At 47.5% G+C, this 23828-nt stretch overlaps 1 protein-coding gene across 1 annotated transcript in view; it reads left to right on the top strand.

Annotated features, from left to right (window-relative positions):
* Positions 1 to 210: 210 nt before the first annotated feature.
* The window catches only part of LOC140392592 (protein polyglycylase TTLL10-like), a 185823-nt gene continuing 162205 nt past the window's right edge, over positions 211 to 23828 (top strand). Inside the window, exons 1-3 of the mRNA XM_072477989.1 lie at positions 211 to 356; positions 9337 to 9540; positions 12140 to 12329. Coding sequence (XP_072334090.1) covers positions 9489 to 9540; positions 12140 to 12329 — 242 coding nt within the window. The 5' untranslated portion in view covers positions 211 to 356; positions 9337 to 9488. The remainder of the gene's footprint in view (positions 357 to 9336; positions 9541 to 12139; positions 12330 to 23828) is intronic.

Here is a 23828-nt window from a genome sequence, read left to right on the forward strand (position 1 = left end):
AAAAATTGCGTGAGCAATACACCAATCATTATAACGTCAGATGAAAAATTTAAAAAGGGTTTAATAAGTACAAAGAGATTCACAATCTCAGCCAATTAGAAATGTTTATTGTTGTCATAGTCTACAAATAAGGGGTCAACAAAAAGACTTCCAAACGTTGGACTAATTGAATTGGACAAATAATTCTTCCTTGCCCTGATTGCAGGAGGAACTATGGAATTTGAAAAGAATACAATTAAACATCGGCAGACAGGTAAAGGATCCACATCACACCTGGCAGTTACGCCTGAAATTCTTGGAAAAGGCAAAGAGTTATATCGGTGTGCCATATGCAAAGAAGTACCACGAGCCAGGAAGTGAGTGCGTCTAGGAGGATTTAAGCAGCAAAGCCTGAGTTCACTGTTGATGTCTGTTTCGTACTCTCACACATTTATGTCTACATTGTTGTGGGGGATAAGTCAGTCCCTCTTAATAATTACGTGTAAGTGATGTGCCAAATTTGGGAATAATATCAAAAAGACATTTTTAATGTTCACTAGTCCCTTTTCAACTTGGATTATGCATCTTTTAAAATTATGAGTGGACCTACTTCCATTCCAAGAAGCTCCACAGAATCTTCATTAGCTATAAGCGTGCCCGCAATTAAGCAAATTCATACCGTTCTGCAAAGGTGTTTTTCGTCATGAGGCAAAAGGTTTTATTGATTTAGTATTCCCAGTTTGTCTGTGGGTGTGTTGGTTTCTGAAAGGTTTCCCAATATCCCGTTTTGCAGGGGTGAAACAAAAACTTGTGGCAACCGCTGTGACAGGCTTGAACAACGCCTACTAAATGGGTCGTTAAGAAATGATTAGGAAACAGCCTGCAGCCCTTCTCATTCCTGCATTAAAGGCAAACCCATCACTAGATGTTTTACTTTCTTATTGCTTAACAATGAAGGGGAAATTAGAGGCCAATTTGAGGTTACTTTACAACCCTGCGATTGTGCAGATCCCGAGTGTTTGGCCTCCATCAGTGAGTAACCCAGAGGGGTGCTAAAGCATCTGTGACCCCATGGGTACAGTTATATTGCAAACAGATTTGTAGTAATCTTTATTATTGTCACAAGTAGGCTGACATTAACACTATGATGAAGTTACTGTGAAAATCCCCGAGTCGCCAATACTCCTGTTCGGGTACACTGAGGGAGAATTCAGAATGTCCAATTCACCTAACAAACACGTCTTTCAGGACTTCTGGGGGGAAACCGGAGCACCTGGAGAAAACCCATGCAGAGACGGGGAGAACATGCAGACTCCGCACAGACAGTGACCCAAGCCAGGAATCGAACCTGGGACGCTGGCGCTGTGAAGCAATAGTTCTAACCACTGTGCTACCGTGCCGAGTAATGCTGCACCCATCACATCCAAATTGCTTAACGACCAATTAAATGCGATAATTGCCGCCATGTAGGCAAACCTGACAAGACAATTGAAATACACAGTAAGGTCGCACAAACAGCAATGGGGCAAATCAGATCATTCTTTTGCGTGATGCCGGATGAGGGCTACTTGTTGGTCAGGAAACCAGGGACTGGCCTGCTGTTGTTTAAATGGTGCCGTGGGATTTTTAAATTTTCGCTTGAGAGGTTTAACGTTTCATCAGAACCCCGGCACCTTTCATGCTGCAGCACTCCCTCAGTATGGGACTGGAGTATCAGCCTAAATTGAAGCTGAATGTAGGATTAGGAAACATTCAGCCAGCGTTTTCTGGAGAGTGTCTGTTCAGTGTTGGAGATTCAAATAAAATCTCTTAAATTACAAATTAATCTACGCCATGTTCTAGAGTCCTTACTCAGGAACGCAGACATTGTTGTTTCCCTACAAATAGAATCATAGAACCATAGAATTTACAGTGCAGAAGGAGGCCATTCGGCCCATCGAGTCTGCACCGGCTCTTGGAAAGAGCACCCCACCCAAGCCCACACCTCCACGCTATCCCCATTACCCAGTAACCCCACCCAACACTAAGGGCAATTTTGGACACTAAGGACAATTTAGCCTGGCCAATCCACCTAACAGCACATCTTTGGACTGTGGGAGGAAACCGGAGCACCCGGCGGAAACACAGGCGCACACGGGGAGAACGTGCAGACTCCGCACAGACAGCGACCCAAGCCGGGAATCGAACCTGGGACCCTGGAGCTGTGAAGCAATTGTGCTAACCACAGTTCTACCGTGCTTTAAAAATAGATTAAATATCAGCTGAAGGACTGCTAAAGACAACGGCCTGCGCAGTCCATCAAAGTGAATATCTCTCAGGCACAGAATGGACATAAATTTGCACAGGCCTGATCCTGAATAGTTGGATGTAATCACGCTAAATGAACAGGGGAAACTGTTCCTTTAGCAGAAGTGTCTCCAATCAAAGGATCCACATTTAAGTTGATTGCCAAAAGAGACCTGCTCCTGGGACCTGGACGTCGCAGGCCGTGCCAGCATTTATTGTCCATCCCTAATTTCCCTTGAGGGGGTGTTTAAGAGCCAACCACATTGCTGTGGATCTGGAGTCACTTGTCGGCCAGACCAGGTAAGGATGACAGATTTCCTTCTCTCAAGGACATCAGTGAGCCAGATGTTTTTTTTTGCGACAACCTTTTAATTCCAGATTTTTAAAAAAATTGAATTTAAATTTCACCATCTGCAGTGGCGGGATTTGAACCGGGGTCCCCAGAGCATGACTCTGGGTCTCCAGATTACTAGTCCAGTGACAATACCACCATGCCACCGCCTCTCCACATGTAAAGGAAAAAGTTTGCAGACTCGGGGAAACATCGACACAGTGGGATTAACTGGATGTTTCTTCAAGGAGCTGCAGGAACAATGGGATGAATGGCCTTTGTCTCTGCTGTACAAGTCTGTGATTCAAGGATGAGGCTTCTCTAGATTGTCACAAATCAGCACCAAAAATCAGTCAAATGCACCATTGATAGTGGAAAAAATGTTTCAACTAAATCACAGTTTAACAGGGAACCGTTCTAAAGTGGAGGATGTTGTTGGCAGAGGGAGCTTTACAATTTGTCCATCTACAACCAACTTACGTCTCTGAAATAGGACGCCAAAGCGTTCCACTGTTCCACTCTGCACCTCATTGTAGTCAAAGGGTCTGGTATATATAGGGTTAATGTGGAGCTGAGTACAATACTGCCCACACAGTGACATAAGAAGGCACATGACCTAGACCTAGGGTCAGTGTTGGCCAGAGATATGTTTAAGGGGAGGCAATGGTGTAGTGGTATTGCCACTGGGCTAGTATTCCAGAGACCCAAGGTAATCCTCTGGGGACATGGGTTCAAATCCCACCACGGCAGATGGTGCAATTTGAATTGAATAACAATCTGGGATTAAAAGTCTAATGATGACCATGAAACCATTGTCGATTGTCGTAAAACCCCATCTGGTTCACTAATGTCCTTTAGGGAAGGAAATCTGTGCCCGTCTGGCCTACACGTGACCTCAGGTCCATAGCAATGTGGTTGACTCTTAAATGTCCCGTCAAGGGCAATTAGGGATGGGAAATTAATGCTGGCACAGACTGCGATGCTCACATCCCATGAAATTTAAAAACCTAGGATGGCGATAACTCGCAGGCCGATAACTGAGTTCTTTATTTGTATACAGTTATAAGTAGTTAATAAGGACTTGGCGTCAACATTCAAAAGACTACTTGAACAGACATGTTCCCCAACCAACACTATCCCAGCATGCCTGAAGAATATACATATTAATCAAAACTGATAGGGGATGGCCAGCCTAATTCAGCCTTGAGAATCTTTTGTTCATTCAGTGATCTGAACAGGGGCAACTCTTTGTTGCATTCCTGTGAGAGGGTTTAACTTTTACTTTTAAAGGGTAAGAGCATTAATTTAAAAGAGCAAGTTTATCCTCTTGATTAATTCCCTCAATGTTATAAAAGAACATGGCTTGTTAGGATACTGGACCAGACCCCAACTTTTGTTAGGATACCGGAAAGGAACCCCAAACAGTTTGTCTATTTGTAAAACGGTGAGGAAAGGATTTGTCACCGCAGGAATGATGGCTCTGACTAATGGGTATCTTTTATATTCAAACAAACTTTAATTTAAATACAGCACTAACAACATTAACATAAAAGAAATAACTTTACGGTTATCAGTTAAAGAGTTCTTGAATAAAAAGAAAAACATGAGCTTACTATCTACTCCTGCTGCTAATTCCAATTAAGCAACCCAATACAGTCATTTATAAAGTTCACAAAACAGATTACTTGTTTATCAGTGTAGATACCTTCAACGAGAGACACTTTCAAGAGCAGATCTAGTACACTTCTGTCTTGTCAGGCTCAAATCCTAAGGCAAACTGCAGCTCAACTTAAAACCTTACACCAGATTGCAAACCTACAGACAGGCCTGGCTCCTCCCATTAATTACATCATCTGTATCCCATTAAGTTCCATGACCTGCATAGCTTGAACTAATTCCCTCATAAATTATCCGTACTCCAAAGAATTATCCAAAATACAAACAAAATGTTCCATTAGCCCTTTACCGGTCACCAAGTAAGTGGTTGGAATGAATGATGCCTCTCTCTTTTCTGGCACCTTAATTACAGCTTTAGCAGAAATATTGCCTGTATGTATTTTAAACCTGGGTTTTTAATACCATTACTGCCACAAACATAAAGTATAATATCTTATGTTCATCACAGGCTGCACAAATCGTTTGTGTCTTTCAGTCTCCCCACTGTAAGGATTCTATGTTACTTTAGTGAACTTGTGAAGTAAGCTGAAAGGAGACGATTTGTGAAGAACTCCTTTAATGCAAGAAATTGAACACTTTCTTGCTTTTAAGAATGAACAATTCATCTTGTATTGATACAGAGCTTTATCATGTCCTCAGGATATCTCAGAACATTTTATAGTCAATAGATTTGAACGAAATTCATTGTTTTGCAGCCATGTTGTAGCTCCAGTATACAGGAGGTTGAGAGTAGTGAGATCATGAGCAAGGTTTCAAGGTTGCAGGAGTGTACTGGCAGGCAGGAGGGTGGTTTAAAGTGTATCTACTTCAACGCCAGGAGCATCCGGAATAAGGTGGGTGAACTTGCAGCATGGGTTGGTACCTGGGACTTCGATGTTGTGGCCATTTCGGAGACATGGCTAGAGCAGGTACAGGAATGGTTGTTGCAGGTTCCGGGGTTTAGATATTTCAGTAAGCTCAGGGAAGGTGGTAAAAGAGGGGGAGGGGTGGCATTGTTAGTCAAGGACAGTATTACGGTGGTAGAAAGGAAGTTTGATGAGGACTCAGCTACTGAGGTAGTATGGGCTGAGGTTAGAAACAGGAAAGGAGAGGTCACCCTGTTGGGAGTTTTCTATAGACCTCTGAAAATTTCCAGAGATGTAGAGGAAAGGATTGCAAAGATGATTCTGGATTGGAGTGAAAGTAACAGGGTAGTTGTTATGGGGGACTTTAACTTTCCAAATATTGACTGGAAACGCTATAGATCGAGTACTTTGGATGGGTCCGTTTTTGTCCAATGTGTGCAGGAGGGTTTCCTGACACAGTATGTAGATAGGCCAACAAGAGGCGAGGCCACATTGGATTTGGTACTGGATAATGAACCAGGACAGGTGCTAGATTTGGAGGTAGGTGAACACTTTGGTGATAGTGACCACAATTCAGTTACGTTTACTTTAGCGATGGAAAGGGATAGGTATATACCGCAGGGCAAGAGTTATAGCTGGGGGAAAGGCAATTATGATGCAAGATTTAGGATGCATAGGATGAGGAAAACTGCAGGGGATGGGCACAATTGAAATGTGGAGCTCGTTCAAGGAACAGCTACGGCATGTCCTTGATAAGTATGTACCTGTCAGGCAGGGAGGAAGAGGTCGAGCGAGGGAACCGTGGTTTACTAAAGTGGTTGAATCACTTGTAAAGAGGAAGAAGGAGGCTTATGTAAAGATGAGACGTGAAGGTTCAGTTAGGGCGCTCGAGAGTTACAAGTTAGCTAGGAAGGACCTAAAGAGAGATCTAAGAAGAGCCAGGAGGGGACATGAGAAGTCTTTGGCAGGTAGGATCAAGGATTACCCCAAAGCTTTCTATAAGTATGTCAGGAATAAAAGAATGACTAGGGTAAGAGTAGGGACAGTCAAGGACAGTAGTGGGAAGTTGTGCGTGGAGTCCGAGGAAATAGGAGAGGTGCTAACTGAATATTTTTTGTCAATATTCACGCAGGAAAAAGACAATGTTGTTGAGGAGAATACTGAGATACAGGCTACTAGACTAGAAGGGCCTGAGGTTCATAAGGAGGAGGTCTTAGCAATTTTGGAAAGTGTGAAAATAGATAAGTCCCCTGGGCCGGATGGGATTTATCCTAGGATTCTCTGGGAAGCTAGGGAGGAGATTGCTGAGCCTTTAGCTTTGATCTTTATGTCGTCATTGTCTACAGGAATAGTGCCAGAAGACTGGAGGATAGCAAATGTTGTCCCCTTGTTCAAGAAGGGGAGTAGAGATAACCCCGGTAACTATAGACCAGTGAGCCTTACTTCTGTTGTGGGCAAAGTCTTGGAAAGGTTTATAAGAGATAGGATTCATAATTATCTAGAAAGGAATAATTTGATTAGGGATAGTCAACACGGTTTTGTGAAGGGTAGGTCATGCCTCACAAACCTTATTGAGTTCTTTGAGAAGGTGACCAAACAGGTGGATGAGGGTAAAGCAGTTGATGTGGTGTATATGGATTTCAGTAAAGCGTTTGATAAGGTTCCCCACGGTAGGCTATTGCAGAAAATACGGAGGCATGGGATTCAGGGTGATTTAGCAGTTTGGATCAGAAATTGGCTCGCTGTAAGAAGACAGAGGGTGGTGGTTGATGGGAAATGTTCAGCCTGGAGTTCCGTTACTAGTGGTGTACCACAAGTATCTGTTTTGGGGCCACTGCTGTTTGTCATTTTTATAAATGACCTGGAGGAGGGCGTAGAAGGATGGGTGAGTAAATTTGCAGATGCCACTAAAGTCGGTGGAGTTGTGGACAGTGCGGAAGGATGTTGCAGGTTACAGAGGGACATAGATAAGCTGCAGAGCTGGGCTGAGAGGTGGCAAATGGAGTTTAATGCAGAAAAGTGTGAGGTGATTCATTTTGGAAGGAGTAACAGGAAGACAGAGTACTGGGCTAATGGTAAGATTCTTGGCAGTGTGGATGAGCAGAGAGATCTCGGTGTCCATGTACATAGATCCCTGAAAGTTGCCACCCAGGTTGAGAGGGTTGTTAAGAAGGCGTACGGTGTGTTATCTTTTATTGGTAGAGGGATTGAGTTTCGGAGCCATGAGGTTATGTTGCAGCTGTACAAAACTCTGGTGCGGCCACATTTGGAGTATTGCATGCAGTTCTGGTCACCGCATTATAGGAAGGATGTGGAAGCATTTGAAAAGGTGCAGAGGAGATTTATCAGAATGTTGCCTGGTATGGAGGGAAGATCTTATGAGGAAAGGCTGAGGGACTTGAGGCTGTTTTCGTTAGAGAGAAGAAGGTTAAGAGATGACTTAATTGAGACATACAAGATGATCAGAGGATTGGATAGGGTGGACAGTGAGAGCCTTTTTCCTCGGATAGTGATGTCTAGCACGAGGGGACATAGCTTTAAATTGAGGGGAGATAGATATAGGACAGATGTCAGAGGTAGGTTCTTTACTCAGAGAGTAGTAAGGGAGTGGAATGCCCTGCCTGCAACAGTAGTGGACTCGCTAACATTAAGGGCATTTAAATGGTCATTGGATAGACATATGGATGATAATTGAATAGTGTAGATGGGCTTCAGAGTGGTTTCACAGGTCGGCGCAACATCGAGGGCCGAAGGGCCTGTACTGTGCTGTAATGTTCTATGTTCTATGTTCGTACATCACAAATTCTCACTTAGCTTGAATGCATGAACAATTTTTTCGTGGTTCTGGCTGAGGGGAGGATGTTGACCAAGGTATCTGAATAAATCCTTGCTGATTTTCAACAGTGCTATGAGATCCTTTACATCTGTGTTTTAATTCTCATCCCTCCCGCAAAGCTGCCTCTCAGCTCTGCACATGGTAGACCAAATTACATGCTGAAGTCCCATAGTGGGCCTTGAACCCACAACCAGAGGCTAAAGTGTTGCCAACAGATATTAAAGTGCAAGATTATGGTATTACACTAGGGAGTTGCATGTAAATTATCTGCATTCTGACTTATTAAACAATGATCGTTCAAGCCAACCTTAATATCCATGCAAGTGCACTCTCGAGTGGGATCATTAAATAGAAACAATAGCTTCAGTTAATTTTCCCATCCTTAGCCCAAGGGTACTGAGGCCAATTGTATCATCCCAGTGCTGGCCTAGTTGAAATCAAGTAACTGAGCACAGACCCGCGATTGAACTTGGGGCTTGTGTACTTTTAAAGTTCAGTATCAAATTGAGTGTTTTTTTTTACAAAGCAAACAATTTGGGGGATCTCATTGTTACAGGATGTTGGGCGTCATTCTCCGACCCCCCGCCGGGTTGGAGAATCGCCGGGGGCTGCCGTGAATCCCGCCCCCGCCGGTTGCCGAAGTCTCCGGTACCGGATATTCGGCGGGGGCGGGAATCGGGCCGCGCCGGTTGGCGGGCCCTCCCCCGCTGGATTCTCCGGCCCGAATGGGCCGAAGTCCCGCTGATAAATTGCCTGTCCCGCCGGCGTGGATTAAACCACCTTTTGAACGGCGGGACAAGGCGGCGTGGGCAGGCTCCGGGGTCCTGGGGGGGGGGCGCGGGGCGATCTGACCCCGGGGGTTGCCCCCACGGTGGCCTGGCCCGCGATCGGGGCCCACCGATCTGCGGGCGGGCCTGTGCCGTGGGGGCACTCTTTCCCTTCCGCCTCCGCCACGGTCTCCACCATGGCGGAGGTGGAAGAGACTCCCTCCACTGCGCATGCGTGGGAAACTGTCAGCGACCGCTGACGCTCCCGCGCATGCGCCGCCCGGAGATGCCATTTCCGCGCCAGCTGGCGGGGCAACAAAGGCTGTTTCCGCCAGTTGGCGGGGCGGAAATTCCTCCGGCGTCGGCGTAGCCCCTCAATGTTGGGGCTCGGCCCCCAAAGATGCGGAGCATTCCGCACCTTTGGGGCGGCGCAATGCCCATCTAATTGGCGCCGTTTTGGGAGCCAGTCGGCGGACATCGCGCCGTTTGGGGAGAATTTCGCCCCTGATTACTATGTTCTGCACGATTAAATGAATAAATTGTTTATTGATCTGCAAACAGTAATTGACGTGTTCAGCATCTGCAGCTACTTATTGCCTCAATTGTGTTTATCAGCTTCAGAATATGAGTCTCCTTTCTTCCTGGATTGCTGTGGTCTTGTGAGAAGAGTTCTGCGGGACCTGAAGGATGATTTTGGATTCGTCATTGGACCAGGAAATCAGGCTTACTACTATGACACCCTTCCCATCACAACAACTCCTGAAAAGATGGAACCCGGGGATCTAGTGTTCATTTCAGGGACTTACTTCAATTGCAAAAGTATTCTCAGTTCTGTATTCTATCATTATTGTTTGCACCAAGCTCCTTTTGTGATTGCATTTAAAACTTTTGCATTTTTTTCTGTTTCAATTTCACATCATGTTTTCTTCTTGGACTCCCGCAAATTATCATGCGACCAGTTCTCAGCCTTTTGTTACTGTAACTCTTACCACCAAGAGGTGTGTGAACTGAACCACAGGTAACTCATCCACAGGTTCTTCCATCCATCTTAGAATGAAATACCGCAACTCAGTGTTGTCCTTCCTTCTCGGTAACCCAGCCAAGAACAGGAAAGGTATGAATTCAGATTTGTGTCCTCGTCCTCTGAGGCATGGTCAGAATCTGATGTACTGCATCAGTGGTTGTAACGAAAGAGAAAATGCTGGAAAATCTCAGCAGGTCTGGCAGCATCTGTAGGGAGAGAAAAGAGCTAATGTTTCGAGTCCGATGACTCTTTGTCAAAGCTAACAGATAGAGAAAGTGGGAAATATTTATAGTGTGGAGTGAGAATGAAAGATGAGCCATAGCCACAGAAACCCAGGGAAACCGGGTGCTAATGGCCACCGAAACCAAGGGGAAAGAGTGCTAATGGCAGTCCCCAGAGAGAACAAAAGATGTGAAAGGTCAAACAGCAGGGAAACTAACATCAGAGGATGAACTGTAGGTGTGGGGGGAGGGGAAGGGGGAAGCAAAGAGGAGAAAGGTGCAGGAAAGGTGGATAAGATTGTGGGGGGGGGGGGAATAAAATGTATATTAAGAAATAAATTGGTAAAAGACAGTTAAAATGAAATGAAAACAAATGGGTCGAGGTGGGGCTGATCATCTGAAGTTGTTGAATTCGATGTTCAGGCCGGAAGGCTCTAGCGTGCCTAACCAGAAGATGAGATGTTGTTCCTCCAGTTTGTGTTGCGCTTCACTGGAACATTGCAGCAGGCCAAGAACAGACACGTGGGCATGGGAGCAGGGTCTTTTGTTAAAATGGCAAGCAACAGGAAGGTCAGGATCCTGAATGTGCACAGACCGAAGATGCTCAGCAAAGCGATCACCCAGTCTGCGTTTGGTCTCTCCGATATAGAGGAGACCACATTGGGAGCAGCGAATGCAGTAGACCAAATTGGAAGAGATGCAAGTGAAACGCTGCTTAACCTGGAATGAGTGTTTTGGGCCTGGGATGTTAAGCATGGAAGAGGTAAAGGGGCAGGTGTTACACCTTCTGCGATTGCATGGGAAGGTGCCATGGGTGATGGGAGAGGTACTGGGTATGGTGGAGGAGTGGACTAGATTATCTCGGGGGGGAACGGTCTCTGCGGAATGCTGATAGAAGGAGCGAAGGGAAGATGTGTTTGGTGGTGGCATCACGCTGGAGTTGGCAAAAATGGCGGAGGATACGGAGGCTGGTGGGATGGAATGTGAGAACGAGCGGGACTCTATCCTTGTTCTGGGAAGGAGTGGAGGGAGCGAGGGTAGTGGCGCGGGAGATGGACCGCACACTGTTGAGGGCCCTGTCCACAACTGTAGGTGGGAAATCACGGTTGAGGAAGTAGGAACCCCAGTTTCCACCCCTCCATCACTTTCACCTGGTCCATCTCAGACACTTCCCTTCCCGGTCAAAAGCCGGGGGGTCACATGTGTTGGTGAGAATGTGTGACCTCTTTCAGGATGCTGTGAAGACATGCTGCAGTCCCCCTCGGAGTCTATTGCCACGACCAAGTTTTGAGTAGAGCAGGTACTGCGGGAGCCTGATTTCAGACATACAACATGCCCTGCTCGGTGGAGCTGAGTTCATGAGTTTAAGGGATTGCTGCCTCAATGCTGGGTAAATTTGTTTGGGAAAGGACTCTGCTGTTGGACCACATTTCTTGCCACTGGATTTGGCGGATCTTGTAAAGGCACTGCTCGTGGTACTCCTCTGGTGCTTTGCCCGCTGTGGGTTGTCCAAGTCTCCAAAGTGCACAGGAGCGTGGGGATCACCTCTGCCCCTTAAAACCATGGCCAGAGTCACAGTTTTGAGATTCTGGTCCTCAAATATTTTATCCTTCAGTTGGCTGAATGTTGAGCTCGCACCTTGGTGATCGGAGAGCCAGCCATACAGTACAGAAGAGGCCCTTCTGCCCATTGAGGCGGCAAAACCACACAAAATCTGCACTAATCCCACTTTCCAGCACTTGGTTAGCACAGTTGCTTCACTGCTCCAGGGTCCAAGATTCGATTCCCGGCTTGGGTCACTGTCTGTGCGGAGTCTGCACGTTCTCCCTGTGTCTGCGTGGGTTTCCTCCGAGTGCTCCGGTTTCCTCCCACAGTCCATAGATGTGCAGGTTAGGCGGATTGGCCATGATAAATTGCCCTTAGTGTCCAAAAGGTTTAAGAGGGGTGGAGGTGTGGGCTTGGGTAGGGTGCTCTTTCCCAGGGCCGGTGCAGACTCGATGGACCGAATGGCCTACTTTAGCACTGTAAATTCTATGATTCTATGAAAACCCACTAAAATTCAGGTACAGAAATAATTTCTATGATTACATTCATTCATGCTCTGCAGCATATTTTAAGTTTTCTAATCTGCATCTTGGTGAAATACTGAACACCTGTTTCTTTTTGCTTACAGCCAAATGCCAACCCCATGGCATCGTCCATGTTGAGATCTGGACTGGAGATGGAGAGAGGACCCTTGGTGCTCGCTGGGGGAGGGGCATGGTGCAGTATTTTGATTCTTACAAGTTTCTTTCCACCTCTTATGGGGATATGAAGTACCATTTTAAATCGATCAATACGTGGCTACAGGGGATCTGTGTGAGGTAAGCGCATGGCTGTAACTGACTTTTTAGAGTATCTCTAAGTGAGGGTAGACATAGGATCCACACGTATTCTCTTATCAAATCAGGATTGAGAATAAATAGTTGATCAAGACCAAATTATGAAAATTTACCAGACGCTCCTCATTTTGACTGGAGATACAGTTACTGCATCATTCTCATTCTTGTGTGCATATAATAATATAATCTTTATTATTGTCACAAGTAGGCTTACATTAACACTGCAATGAAGTTACTGTGAAAATCTCCGAGTCGCCACATTCCGGCGCCTGTTCAGGTACACTGAGGGAGAATTCAGAATGTCCAATTCACCTAACATCATGGGCTGGAGACGCGTTCAGCAATCGGACGGAGAATCCTTGTCCCCGACCAAATCAGGGGCAGTGCCGCTTTCGCGATGCTCCGCCCTCTCCAAAGTGGCGTACTGAGGCCTACCCCCCGATGCTCCGCCCCTGACCGACAGAGTTCCCGTCGGTGTCGGTCGCGTGTGGTCTCATCTGTCGGGAGCTCGGCATGGCAGCTGCGGACTTGGTCCAGCGCCGCCATAGTCGGGGGAGGGCCGATCCGCGGGCAGGGGGGGGGGACATTATTTGGGACTGGCTGCACTGTGAGGGGAGGTCCGGGGCGCGTGAGCCGGCCAAGGGAGGGCACTATTTTGCGGGCTGGGTCCGCGAGCGGCCTCTGCCATGTTGCACGGAGCGGCCGCTGCAGGCCGCCACCGCCGTGCGCATGCGCGGCCACGGACCCGGCAATTCTCCGGGGTGCATCGGCAGCTAGAGCCGGGTGTTCCGCGCTGCCGGCATGCTGTCCCCCAGCAAAACGGGGAATCGGTGGCCATTTTGCGCCATTTTCTCTGGTGCAAAACGCCACCATTCCCACTCCAGCATGGGGACATAGCCCCAGAATCGAAGAATCCAGCCCCATGTCTTTCGGGACTTGTGGTAGGAAACCGGAGCACCCGGAGGAAACCCACGCAGACACGGGGAGAACGTGCAGACTCCGCACAGACAGTGACCCTAGCTGGGAATCGAACCTGGGACGCTGACGCTGTGAAGCAACAGTGCATATACACTTGGGACAGCATTCCAAATGTGGGCAATTTGTTGTCAGAACATAAAATCATAGGGCAGCTCGGTGGCACAGTGGGTTAGCCCTGCTGTCTCACGGCGCCGAGGTCCCAGGTTCGATCCCGGCTCTGGGTCACTGTCCGTGTGGAGTTTGCACATTCTCCCCGTGTTTGCGTGGGTTTCACCCCCATAACCCAAAGGTGTGCAGGCTAGGTGGATTGGCCGCACTAAATTGCCCCTTAATTGGAAAAAATGAATTGGGTACTCTAAATTTATTTTAAAAAAGAACATAAAACCATAAACAATAGGTACAGGATTAGGCTATTCAGCCCTTCAAGCCTGTTAGATCATGGCTGATCCCATTTTCCTGCACTATTCCTATCCGTATCCCTTGATCTTTTTAAAATGGCGCAATCTTTTGATCTCAGTCTTGACCAGACTTGATGACTGAGCCTCCACAACCCTCTGGGGCTGAGAATTCCAAAGTATTCACCACCCTCTGTAAAGAATTGTCTCCTCATCTCAGTTCCAGAATGACCAACCCCTTATTTTGAGACTGTATCCGCTGGTTCTAGAACCACTGGCCAAGGGAACATCCTTCCTCCACCTACCTTCTCGAGCCCTGTAAGAAATTTGCATGTTTGAATGAGATCACCTCTCATTCTTCTAAACTCTGGAGATTAAAGGCCCCTTCTATTTAGTCTTTCCTCAAAGGAAAATCCCTCAAGAATTAGTTGGGTGATTTATTGCACTCCCTCTATGACAAGTGTATCTTTCCTTAGGTAAGGAGACCAAAACTGTACAAATACTCCAGCTTTGGTGTCACCAAGACTCTATATAAGAGCAATAAGACATATTTGCTCCTATATACCCAATTCTCTTGTAATAAAGGCCAACATACCATTTGCCATCTTAATAACTTGCTGTACCTGTGACACCCAATTCACTTTGAACATCAACACTTCCCAACATCTCACCGTAAGAAGTTTTACAACACCAGGTTAAAGTCCAACAGGTTTGTTTCGATGTCACTAGCTTTCGGAGCGCTGCTCCTTCCTCATGTGAAGGAGCAGCGCTCCGAAAGCTAGTGACATCGAAACAAACCTGTTGGACTTTAACCTGGTGTTGTAAAACTTCTTACTGTGCTCAGCCCAGTCCAACGCCGGCATCTCCACATCATGGCTAACATCTCACCATTTAAGAAATACTTTGGATATTTCTGTTTTTCCTCCCAAAGTGGATAACCTCACAATTCTCCACATTGTCTTCTATCTGCCAAATGTTTGCCCTTTCACTTAGCCTCACCAAACCCCTTGAAGAATTTTAACATCCTTGATCCTCACAACTCACACTCTATTAGTTACACCCTCAAAAAATCCAACAGGTTTGTTAAACATGATTTCCCCTTTCACCAATCCATGTTGGCTCCTACCATTATTTCCCAAGTGTCCGATAATCGCACCCTTTGTTATAGATTCTCGCATTTTCCTATATTGATGTCAGACTAGTAGGTCTGTAGTTCCCATTTTCTCTCGCCTTCCTTTCTTAAATAGTGGAATTACATTTGCGAATTCGCAGGAACCATTTCTGACTGTATAACATTTGAAAAATGACGACCAATGCCACTATTCTTTCACACTCTGGGATGTAGATCATTAGACCCAGGGAGCTTATCCACTTTCATCTCCCATTCATTTCTCTTGTACTTTTTAAACTAATGTTAATACCTTGCAGTTCCTTGTTTACACTAGTCCCTTGATTCCCCACTATTTTGAGACGTTTTTAATATTTTGCTCTGTGAAGACAGACACAACATAATTTGTTTTGTTACACTGCCATTTCCTGATCCCTGGTATAAACTCTCCTGGCTCCGCTTGTAATGGACCCACATTTGTTTTTGCCAACCCTTCCGTGATGCCTTGCAATGTTTGCAACTTGGTCTCCAATCCATCAACTCTGTGCCAAAGCTCCTCAAGCCACAGACACTTGCTACAGATGCGGTTGTCTTGGACTGCAGTGGCATCTAGGAGCTCCTAAATGCTGCAGCCATGACACATTACCTGTCCTGTCATCTTTGTGACCAATAAAGGTAATAATTTTTCTTAATTAATACAATTAATTAATATAAATACGGGTGGCAAGGTGGCATAACGGGTGGCACGGTAGCACAGTGGTTAGCACAGTTGCTTCACAGCTCCAGGGTCCCAGGTTCGCTTCCTGGCTTGGGTCACTGTCTGTGTGGAGTCTGCACGTTCTCCCCGTGTCTGCGTGGGTTTCCTCCGGGTGCTCCGGTTTCCTCCCACAGTCCAAAGATATGCAGGTTAGGTGGATTGGCTAAATTGCCCTTAGGTTAGGTGGGGTACCTGGGTTATGGGGATAGGAAGGAGGTGTGGGCTTAAGCAGGTGCTCTTTCCAAGAACCTGTGCAGTCTCGATGGCCCGAATGTTACTGGCCCATAGCCTATCACCGCCCTGACATGGCAGTTTCACTGAGGAAATCTACAGGATTTTGGAGTAAAAATGTCACATTGGTGCAAAAATTATTGAATTACGATGATACGGTTACATTGCTATAGAATAACATGGGGAAGCTTTACTCTGCATCTATTCTATAAATTAAAAAAAATATTTTTATTAGCGCTGGGTCACTGTCCGTGTGGAGTTTGCACATTCCCCCCGTGTCTGCGCGGGTTTCGCCCCCACAACCCAAAGATGTGCAGGTTAGGGGGATTGGCCATGCTAAAGGGGCAGCGCGGTAGCATTGTGGATAGCACAATTGCTTCACAGCTCCAGGGTCCCAGGTTCGATTCCCGGCTGGGTCACTGTCTGTGCGGAGTCTGCACGTTCTCCCTGTGTGTGCGCGTGGGTTTCGTCCGGGTGTTCCGGTTTCCTCCCACAGTCCAAAGATGTGTAGGTTAGGTGGATTGGCCATGATAAATTGCCCTTAGTGTCCAAAATTGCCCTTAGTGTTGGGTGGGGTTACTGGGTTATGGGAATGGGGTGGAGGTGTTGACCTTGGGTGGAGTGCTCTTTCCAAGAGCCGGTGCGGACCCGATGGGCCGAATGGCCTCCTTCTGCACTGTAAAATTATATGAAACTGCCCCTTAATTGGGAAAAAAATTGGTTACTCTAAATTTAAAAAATATATATTTTTATTTTCATTGTTTCAAAATAACAATTATATGACATAAAAACAGATGCTTCAAGTTACAATGTAAAAAGAGCACAATAAATAATCAAAACTACATCCTACCTTAATCCCCCAAACACTAAACTATAATCCCCTACACCTGATGGTGACTATCTCTTTAAAAAAGGAAATGAACGGCTGCCATCATAGATAGAACCCTTCTACCGACCACCTCACGGTGTACTTGACCTTCTCTAAATGTAGGAACTCCATGAGGTCACCCAACCAGGCCGAGATACTGGGTGGAGTAGGAGAGCTCCACCCAAGCAGAGCCCGCCTCCTTAACGAGGCAAGGGCAAGGACTTCTCCCTTCATCCCCCTCTGCAGCACCAACGAGGATGATACCCCGAAAATGGCCACCAACAGACAAGGCTCCAGTTCAACATTAAGAGTCTTTGATGTTGAAGAAGGAGATCCAACAGCTTCATAACTTGGGGCATGACCAGAACGTATGAGTGTGGTTAGCAGTCCCAGAGAAGACAACTCACACATGTCGTTCCCCCACCTGGGGAAAATAAAACCATCCTCACCTTGGTCAGATGGGCCCTGTGCACCACCTTGAACTGGATCAAACTAAGCTGAGCGCAAGAGGATGTGTTGACCCTCCAAAGGGCCTCGCTCCACACCACCTCACCCAGAATAGGACGCGATTCACCCTCCCATTTCACCTTCACCTCTTCCAACGGAGCCGACTCCGCTGATAGGACCTGGCCGTAAATACCCGAAGTACAGGAACTCCAAATCCCCCAGCCATACTGAGGCACTGGGCGGAGAGGTTGACCTCCACCCAACAGGACCCGCCTGCGAGAATCAGTGAGGTGAAGGCTGAAACATCTGTCCCTGCTCCAGCCTGCAGCTCCGGCAAGTTCTATACCCCGGATATGGCCCCAGGGGACTGAGCTCCAAATCCAAATGCAAAATCGCCGACATGGTGCTGAAAAACAACTCCCAAAATTTCTCCAACTTCGGGCAGGGCCAGAACATGTGTACATGGCCGGACCTCTCTCACACTGCTCACAAACGTCCTCCACCCCTTCATACAACCGGCTCATCCTCGTCAGGTGCACCCTGTGCACTTCCTTTAACTGTATTAACCCAGCCTCGCACACAAGGTTGAGGCATTCACCCTCCGCAACACCTCACACTACAATCCCTCCTCCAATGCCACCCCCAGCTCTTCCTCTCATTTGGCCATTACCCCTTCCAGCGATGACATATCCTCCTCCAAGATCCTCTCATAAATTGCTGTCCTTAACCATTTTTTAACAAGAGCGAAATAGGTGCCTATTGTCTCCGGGAGAGTCCCCTTAGCCACTGCGCCCTCAAACATCTCCAGCAACAGGGGTGCCAGCCTATCCAGAAACCTCTTGTAGAATTCCATCAGGAACCCTTCCGGCCCCAGAGCTTTACCCATTTGGATTTTCCCTATGGCCATCGGAACCTCCTCAATCCCCACTGGCTCCTCAAACCCTGCGTTCTCCTCATCTCCTATTTTTCACAGTCCTTTCAAGAACTCCCTCATATCCAACTCATCCCCCAGAGGCTCTGGCCTATACAACCGCTTATAAAACTCCTCAACCGCCCTGTTCACCTGCTCCAGCGCCACCACCAGCCACTTCGCCCCATCCCGATCCTGAACAATTCCACGCGAGGCTGCCTGCCAGCGAAGCTGTCAACTGGCTCTCCCTGTGGACAAAAGGTCAAACTGCGTCTGCAGTTCCTTTCTACTGACCAAACGTTTCGGAGTGGGATTCTCCACATTCTTCCCATTAACTTCCAAAAGTTCATCCCACAGCCGCTGCCACTCCTCTCTTGCCTCCCTGTCCATCTGTGCCTTATACGAGATGATCTCGCCCCTCACCGCCGCCTTCGGCGCCTCCCAAACCATCGACGGCGAGACCTCCCCCTTCTTATTGAGCCCTCAAATAATCGTCAATCACCTTTCCCAGCCTCACATAAAAACTCGGATCGGCGAGCAGCCCCACGTCCAACCTCCACGCCGGCCTCCTCTCCAGGAACACATCGACCAAATGTGGAGCATGATCCGAAATGACAATCATCATTTCCTCAACCCCAACAACAATGACCTCCCCATAATAAAGAAGTCAATCTTCGAGTATACATTATACACCGGTGAAATAAAGGAATACTCTCTGTCCCCTGGATGTAAGAACCGGATGGGCCGAGCGGCCTTCCCAACACGACGGGTTCCCGCCAGCGGCGTCCACACCTGGTCGCTGCCAGCGGGAACGCTGGGGGGCAGCCTGTGGGGGGGGGGAGGGTGGTTCCTGCACCAGGGGGGGCCTCAAAAGGGGTCTGGCCCGCGATCGGTGCCCACTGAAGGAGGACCTCCTTTTCTCCGCCGCCCCGCAAGATCCATCCGACATCTTCTTACGGGGCAGCCTCGGGGAGGACGGCAACCACGCATGCGCGGGTTGGTGCCGGCCACCCCACGCATGCACGGGTGACGTCATTTACGTGGTGCCGGCCGCGTCATTTACGCGGCGCCGCTTCTAGCCCCCCGGGGGCGGGAGAAAAGGGGGCTGGGTGTGGGCTCCGATACCGGAGTGAAACACTCCGGTTTTCACTCCGGCGTCAGGACTTAGTCACCCGATGGGAGAATTGCGCCCCATGTCTTTCACCCACAAATGGGTCTCCTGCAACAGCACCACATCGGCTCTCAAGCTCTTAAAATGGGAGAAGACGATCGCCGCTGAACAACTTTCATTGGTGTAGCATGATTAGCCTGGCACCATGTCATAAGATGCTCCAAGAGAGTTTTATCAATCAATATTTCACAGTGAGTTACTTCAAACTTCAGAACAAATGATCAAAAATGTGGTCAAAGAGTTGGATTTTAGGGAGCAGCTTAAAGGAGGAAAGCGCGAAATGCAGAGATATTTCGTGAGGGAATTCCAGCAGTTAAAGCCGAGGCAAATAAAAAGATAGCTGCCAATTGTGGACCAATTAAAATCAAGGATCAGCAAGATTCCTGAATTGGAAGAATGCACAGACCTCGAAGGGTTGTAAGGATTGGAGGAGGTAACAAAAATAGGGTAGGGAAAGGCCATGGAGGGATTTGAAAGCAAGGAAGAGAGAGCAAGCGGACGTTAAATTAATTTCATAGAATCATAGAATTTACAGTGCAAAAGGAGGCCATTCGGCCCATCGAGTCTGCACCGGCCCTTGGAAAGAGCATCCTACCCAAGCCCACACCTCCACCCTATCCCCATAACCCAGTAACCCCACCCAACACTAAGGGCAATTTTGGACAATAAGGGTAATTTATCATGGCCAATCCACCTAACCCGCACATCTTTGGACTGTGGGAGGAAACCGGAGCACCCGGACGAAACCCACACACACACACACTGGGAGAACGTGCAGACTCCGTACAGACAGTGACCTAAGCCGGGAATCGAACCTGGGATTCTGTAGCTGTGAAGCAATTGTGCTAACCACTATGCTACCGTGCTGCCCTTTCAAGCCATCTCTGCCGAGAACAGCAGGCTACAAGTGACCGTGCAGAGACTTCAAAGCAGCAGCAAGTTTGTATCGGCTGCAACATTTAACATTGCCCCTCATGCCCATCTCTCAGTACTTTGAGACGTGGGCCTCACTATTTCCAACAGCAGCAGATGATCATTTGCTTAAAGCAACCATTAAATAAATTTGCATGTACAATTTTAAACACAGATTTGTAATGCAAAGTCTAATTTGTATTAGATTGAACGACCAGTTCCAGGCTTTTTTCAAAGGCCTGGTGATATTTGGAAAGAAAGACATGAACAAAATGAAAAAGCAAATTACGATGAAGTTGAGGTCTGCTTTAGTTGCTTTGTTGTGTTAATCCATTTCACTTCAGTAAATTGATTCCTATTCAAGACGTTTGGTCATGAGGGAATGGACCATTTTTACAATCATGCCAGAACAAACATGTTCAGGTTAACCAGTAGCCCATAATGTCCTGGATCCTCCGCCCCACGTTGCCGGAAACAAATCACGACCAGGCGGAGGATCGTGTGCCTGCTGAAAACCGAGGTTTGCGCCCGGCACCAAACCAAAAGCCGTGCTCCGAGGTGCCGCTGGTGGTGGCAACGCTATTTGAGCCCCGCGCTGGCAGTGGCCGCAAAACCGGCTTTTGCATGCGTTAACATATCATTACCGGGTTTGGCACAGTGTGCTCCGCGGTACTCCGGGTGCTGTTTACCACTGGTATTTACAAACAGGGACTGGGTGCCATGGCTGCTTAGAGAGAGAGTGGGGCAGCACTGTGGCGCAGTGGGTAGCACTGCTGTCTCACGGCGCCGAGGTCCCAGGTTCGATTCCGGCTCTGGGTCACTGTCCGTGTGGAGTTTGCACATTCTCCCCGTGTTTGCATGGGTTTCGCCCCCACAACCCAAAGATGTGCAGGGTAGATGGATTGAACACACTAAATTTCCCCCTAATTGGAAAGTGTAAGTCTGCTTTTGGGCACATATAGCGGGGTGATTCTCGGCGACTGAGGTGCCGAGAATCACCCCGATATTCAACGGCACTTTGCTGTTTTTTTTTTACCTCCGGGTATTTCTCCCCGCCGGTGCCACACTTTAGTTGAGTTCCTGCTGGCGAGCTGATCTCGCCAGCAGGAATGGCTGCTCGCAGATCGGGGCGCTACTTTGAGCGTCAGGGCCGATATTCCCCCTTTCGGGTTTTTCCTGCTTTCTGCCCCCCCCCCCCTCTCTCCCCAACATTGTTGAAGCTCCTGGGAAACCCCCCCTCATGCCCCCTCTGATTAGCAAGGGCCCCAAGACTGACCCCTGGTAGTGCCATCCTGGTATTGCCAGGGCGACAGGCTGGTAGTGCCAACGTGCCTGGGTGCCAGGGAGAGCGGCATAGAACATAGTAATAGAACATAGAAAAATACAGCACAGAACAGGCCTTTCGGCCCACAATGTTGTGCCAAACTTTTGTCCTAGATTAAGAACAAATTAATCTACACCCCATCATTCTACCGTAATCCATGGACCTATCCAATAGTTGCTTAAAGGTCCCTAATGTTTCCGACTCAACTACTTCCACAGGCAGTGCATTCCATGCCCCCACTACTCTCTGGGTAAAGAACCTACCTCTGACATCCCCCCTCTATCTTCCACCATTTACATTAAATTTATGTCACCTTGTAATGGTTTGTTCCACCCGGGGAAAAAGGTCTCTGACTGTCTACTCTATCTATTCCCCTGATCATCTTATAAACCTCTATCAAGTCGCCCCTCATCCTTCTCCGTTCTAATGACGAAAGGCATAGTACCCTCAACCTTTCCTCGTAAGACCTGCTCTCCATTCCAGGCAACATCCTGGTAAATCTCCTTTGCACCTTTTCCAAAGCTTCCACATCCTTCCTAAAATGAGGTGACCAGAACTGCACACAGTACTCCAAATGTGGCCGTACCAAGGTTTTGTACAGCTGCATCATCACCTCACGGCTCTTAAATTCAATCCCTCTGCTAATGAACGCTAGCACACCATAGGCCTTCTTCACAGCTCTATCCACTTGAGTGGCAACTTTCAAAGATCTATGAACATAGACCCCAAGATCTCTCTGCTCCTCCACATTGCCAAGAACCCTACCGTTAACCCTGTATTCCGCATTCATATTTGTCCTTCCAAAATGGACAACCTCACACTTTTCAGGGTTAAACTCCATCTGCCACTTCTCAGCCCAGCTCTGCATCCTATCTATGTCTCTTTGCAGCCGACAACAGCCCTCCTCACTATCCACAACTCCACCAATCTTCGTATCGTCTGCAAATGTACTGACCCACCCTTCAACTCCCTCATCCAAGTCATTAATGAAAATCACAAACAGCAGAGGACCCAGAACTGATCCCTGCGGTACGCCACTGGTAACTGGGATCCAGGCTGAATATTTGCCATCCACCACCACTCTCTGACTTCTATCGGTTAGCCAGTTTGTTATCCAACTGGCCAAATTTCCCACTATCCCATGCCTCCTTACTTTCTGCATAAGCCTACCATGGGGAACCTTATCAAATGCCTTATTAAAATCCATGTACACTTCATCTACTGCTTTACCTTCATCCACATGCATGGTACCTCCCTGCCTGTCCTCGACCTCCCGGGGTCTCTAATATCCTGCGAGCGCCCACCGTGTCACAGTCTCCCCACCTCGCCCCAAGGTGCCATTACGCCTGGTCTATGTTTATGTAGACTAGTACCAAATGTCGCCCTGGATAAATCCAGCATCCGGGTATTTTGATAAGCCTGGTGGTTCATTTAAACATGCAGATCTGGATTTCACCCAGCAAGGGCGGGATCTCCACAAGACATTTGACAAGGTTATTTTTCAAAATAAGCTCATATGTAGGGGATGACATATTAGCATGAATAGAGGATGTTTTCTAACAGGAAATAGAGTAAGCATAAATGGGTAAATTTCGGATTGGCAAGATGTGATGAGTGGCACAACATCGTGGGCCGAAGGGCCTGTACTGTGCTGTGCAGTTCTATAGTCTATGTATGTGTCGCAGGGATTAATGCTGGGGCCTCAACGATTTACAATTTATGTCAATGACCTGGGTGAAATATTGAATGTATGATTGCTAAATTTGATGGTGACTCATAAGATAGGTGGAACAGTAAGTTGTGAAGAGGATATATGGGACGTGATTTACCAGCCTGATCGGGCCCGGCATGGTGTCACAACGAGGCTGTTGAATCTCGGGAGAGGTCTCTCGTGGGATTTGCGACACTCAAGACATCTTACGAGATTCAACCGAACTTTACGAGACATTGCGATCTGGATCTCGCTGTCGCTGGGCAACATCCAGATATATTTTTTATTCATTTACGGGATGTGGGCGTTGCTGGCTGGGCCAGCATTTATTGCCCTTCTCTAATTACCCTTGAACTGAATGGCTTGTTAGGCCAGTTCAGAGGGCATTTAAGAGTCAACCACATTGCTGTGGGTCTGGAGTCACATGTAGGCCAGACCGTGTAAGGTTGACAGATTTCCTTCCCTAAAGGACATTAGTGAACCAGATGGGATTTTACGACAATCGACAATGGTTTCATGGTCATCATTATATTTTTAATTCTAGATTTTTATTGAATTTTACCCTCTGCTGTGATGGGGTTCAAACCCGACTCCGCAGAGAATTACCCTGGACCTCTGGACCACTAGTCCAGTGACAATACCATTATCCCACTGCCTCCTCAATTAGGC

This window comes from Scyliorhinus torazame, chromosome 16 (assembly GCF_047496885.1).
Source record: "Scyliorhinus torazame isolate Kashiwa2021f chromosome 16, sScyTor2.1, whole genome shotgun sequence".
In the NCBI taxonomy this organism is placed as follows: domain Eukaryota; kingdom Metazoa; phylum Chordata; class Chondrichthyes; order Carcharhiniformes; family Scyliorhinidae; genus Scyliorhinus; species Scyliorhinus torazame.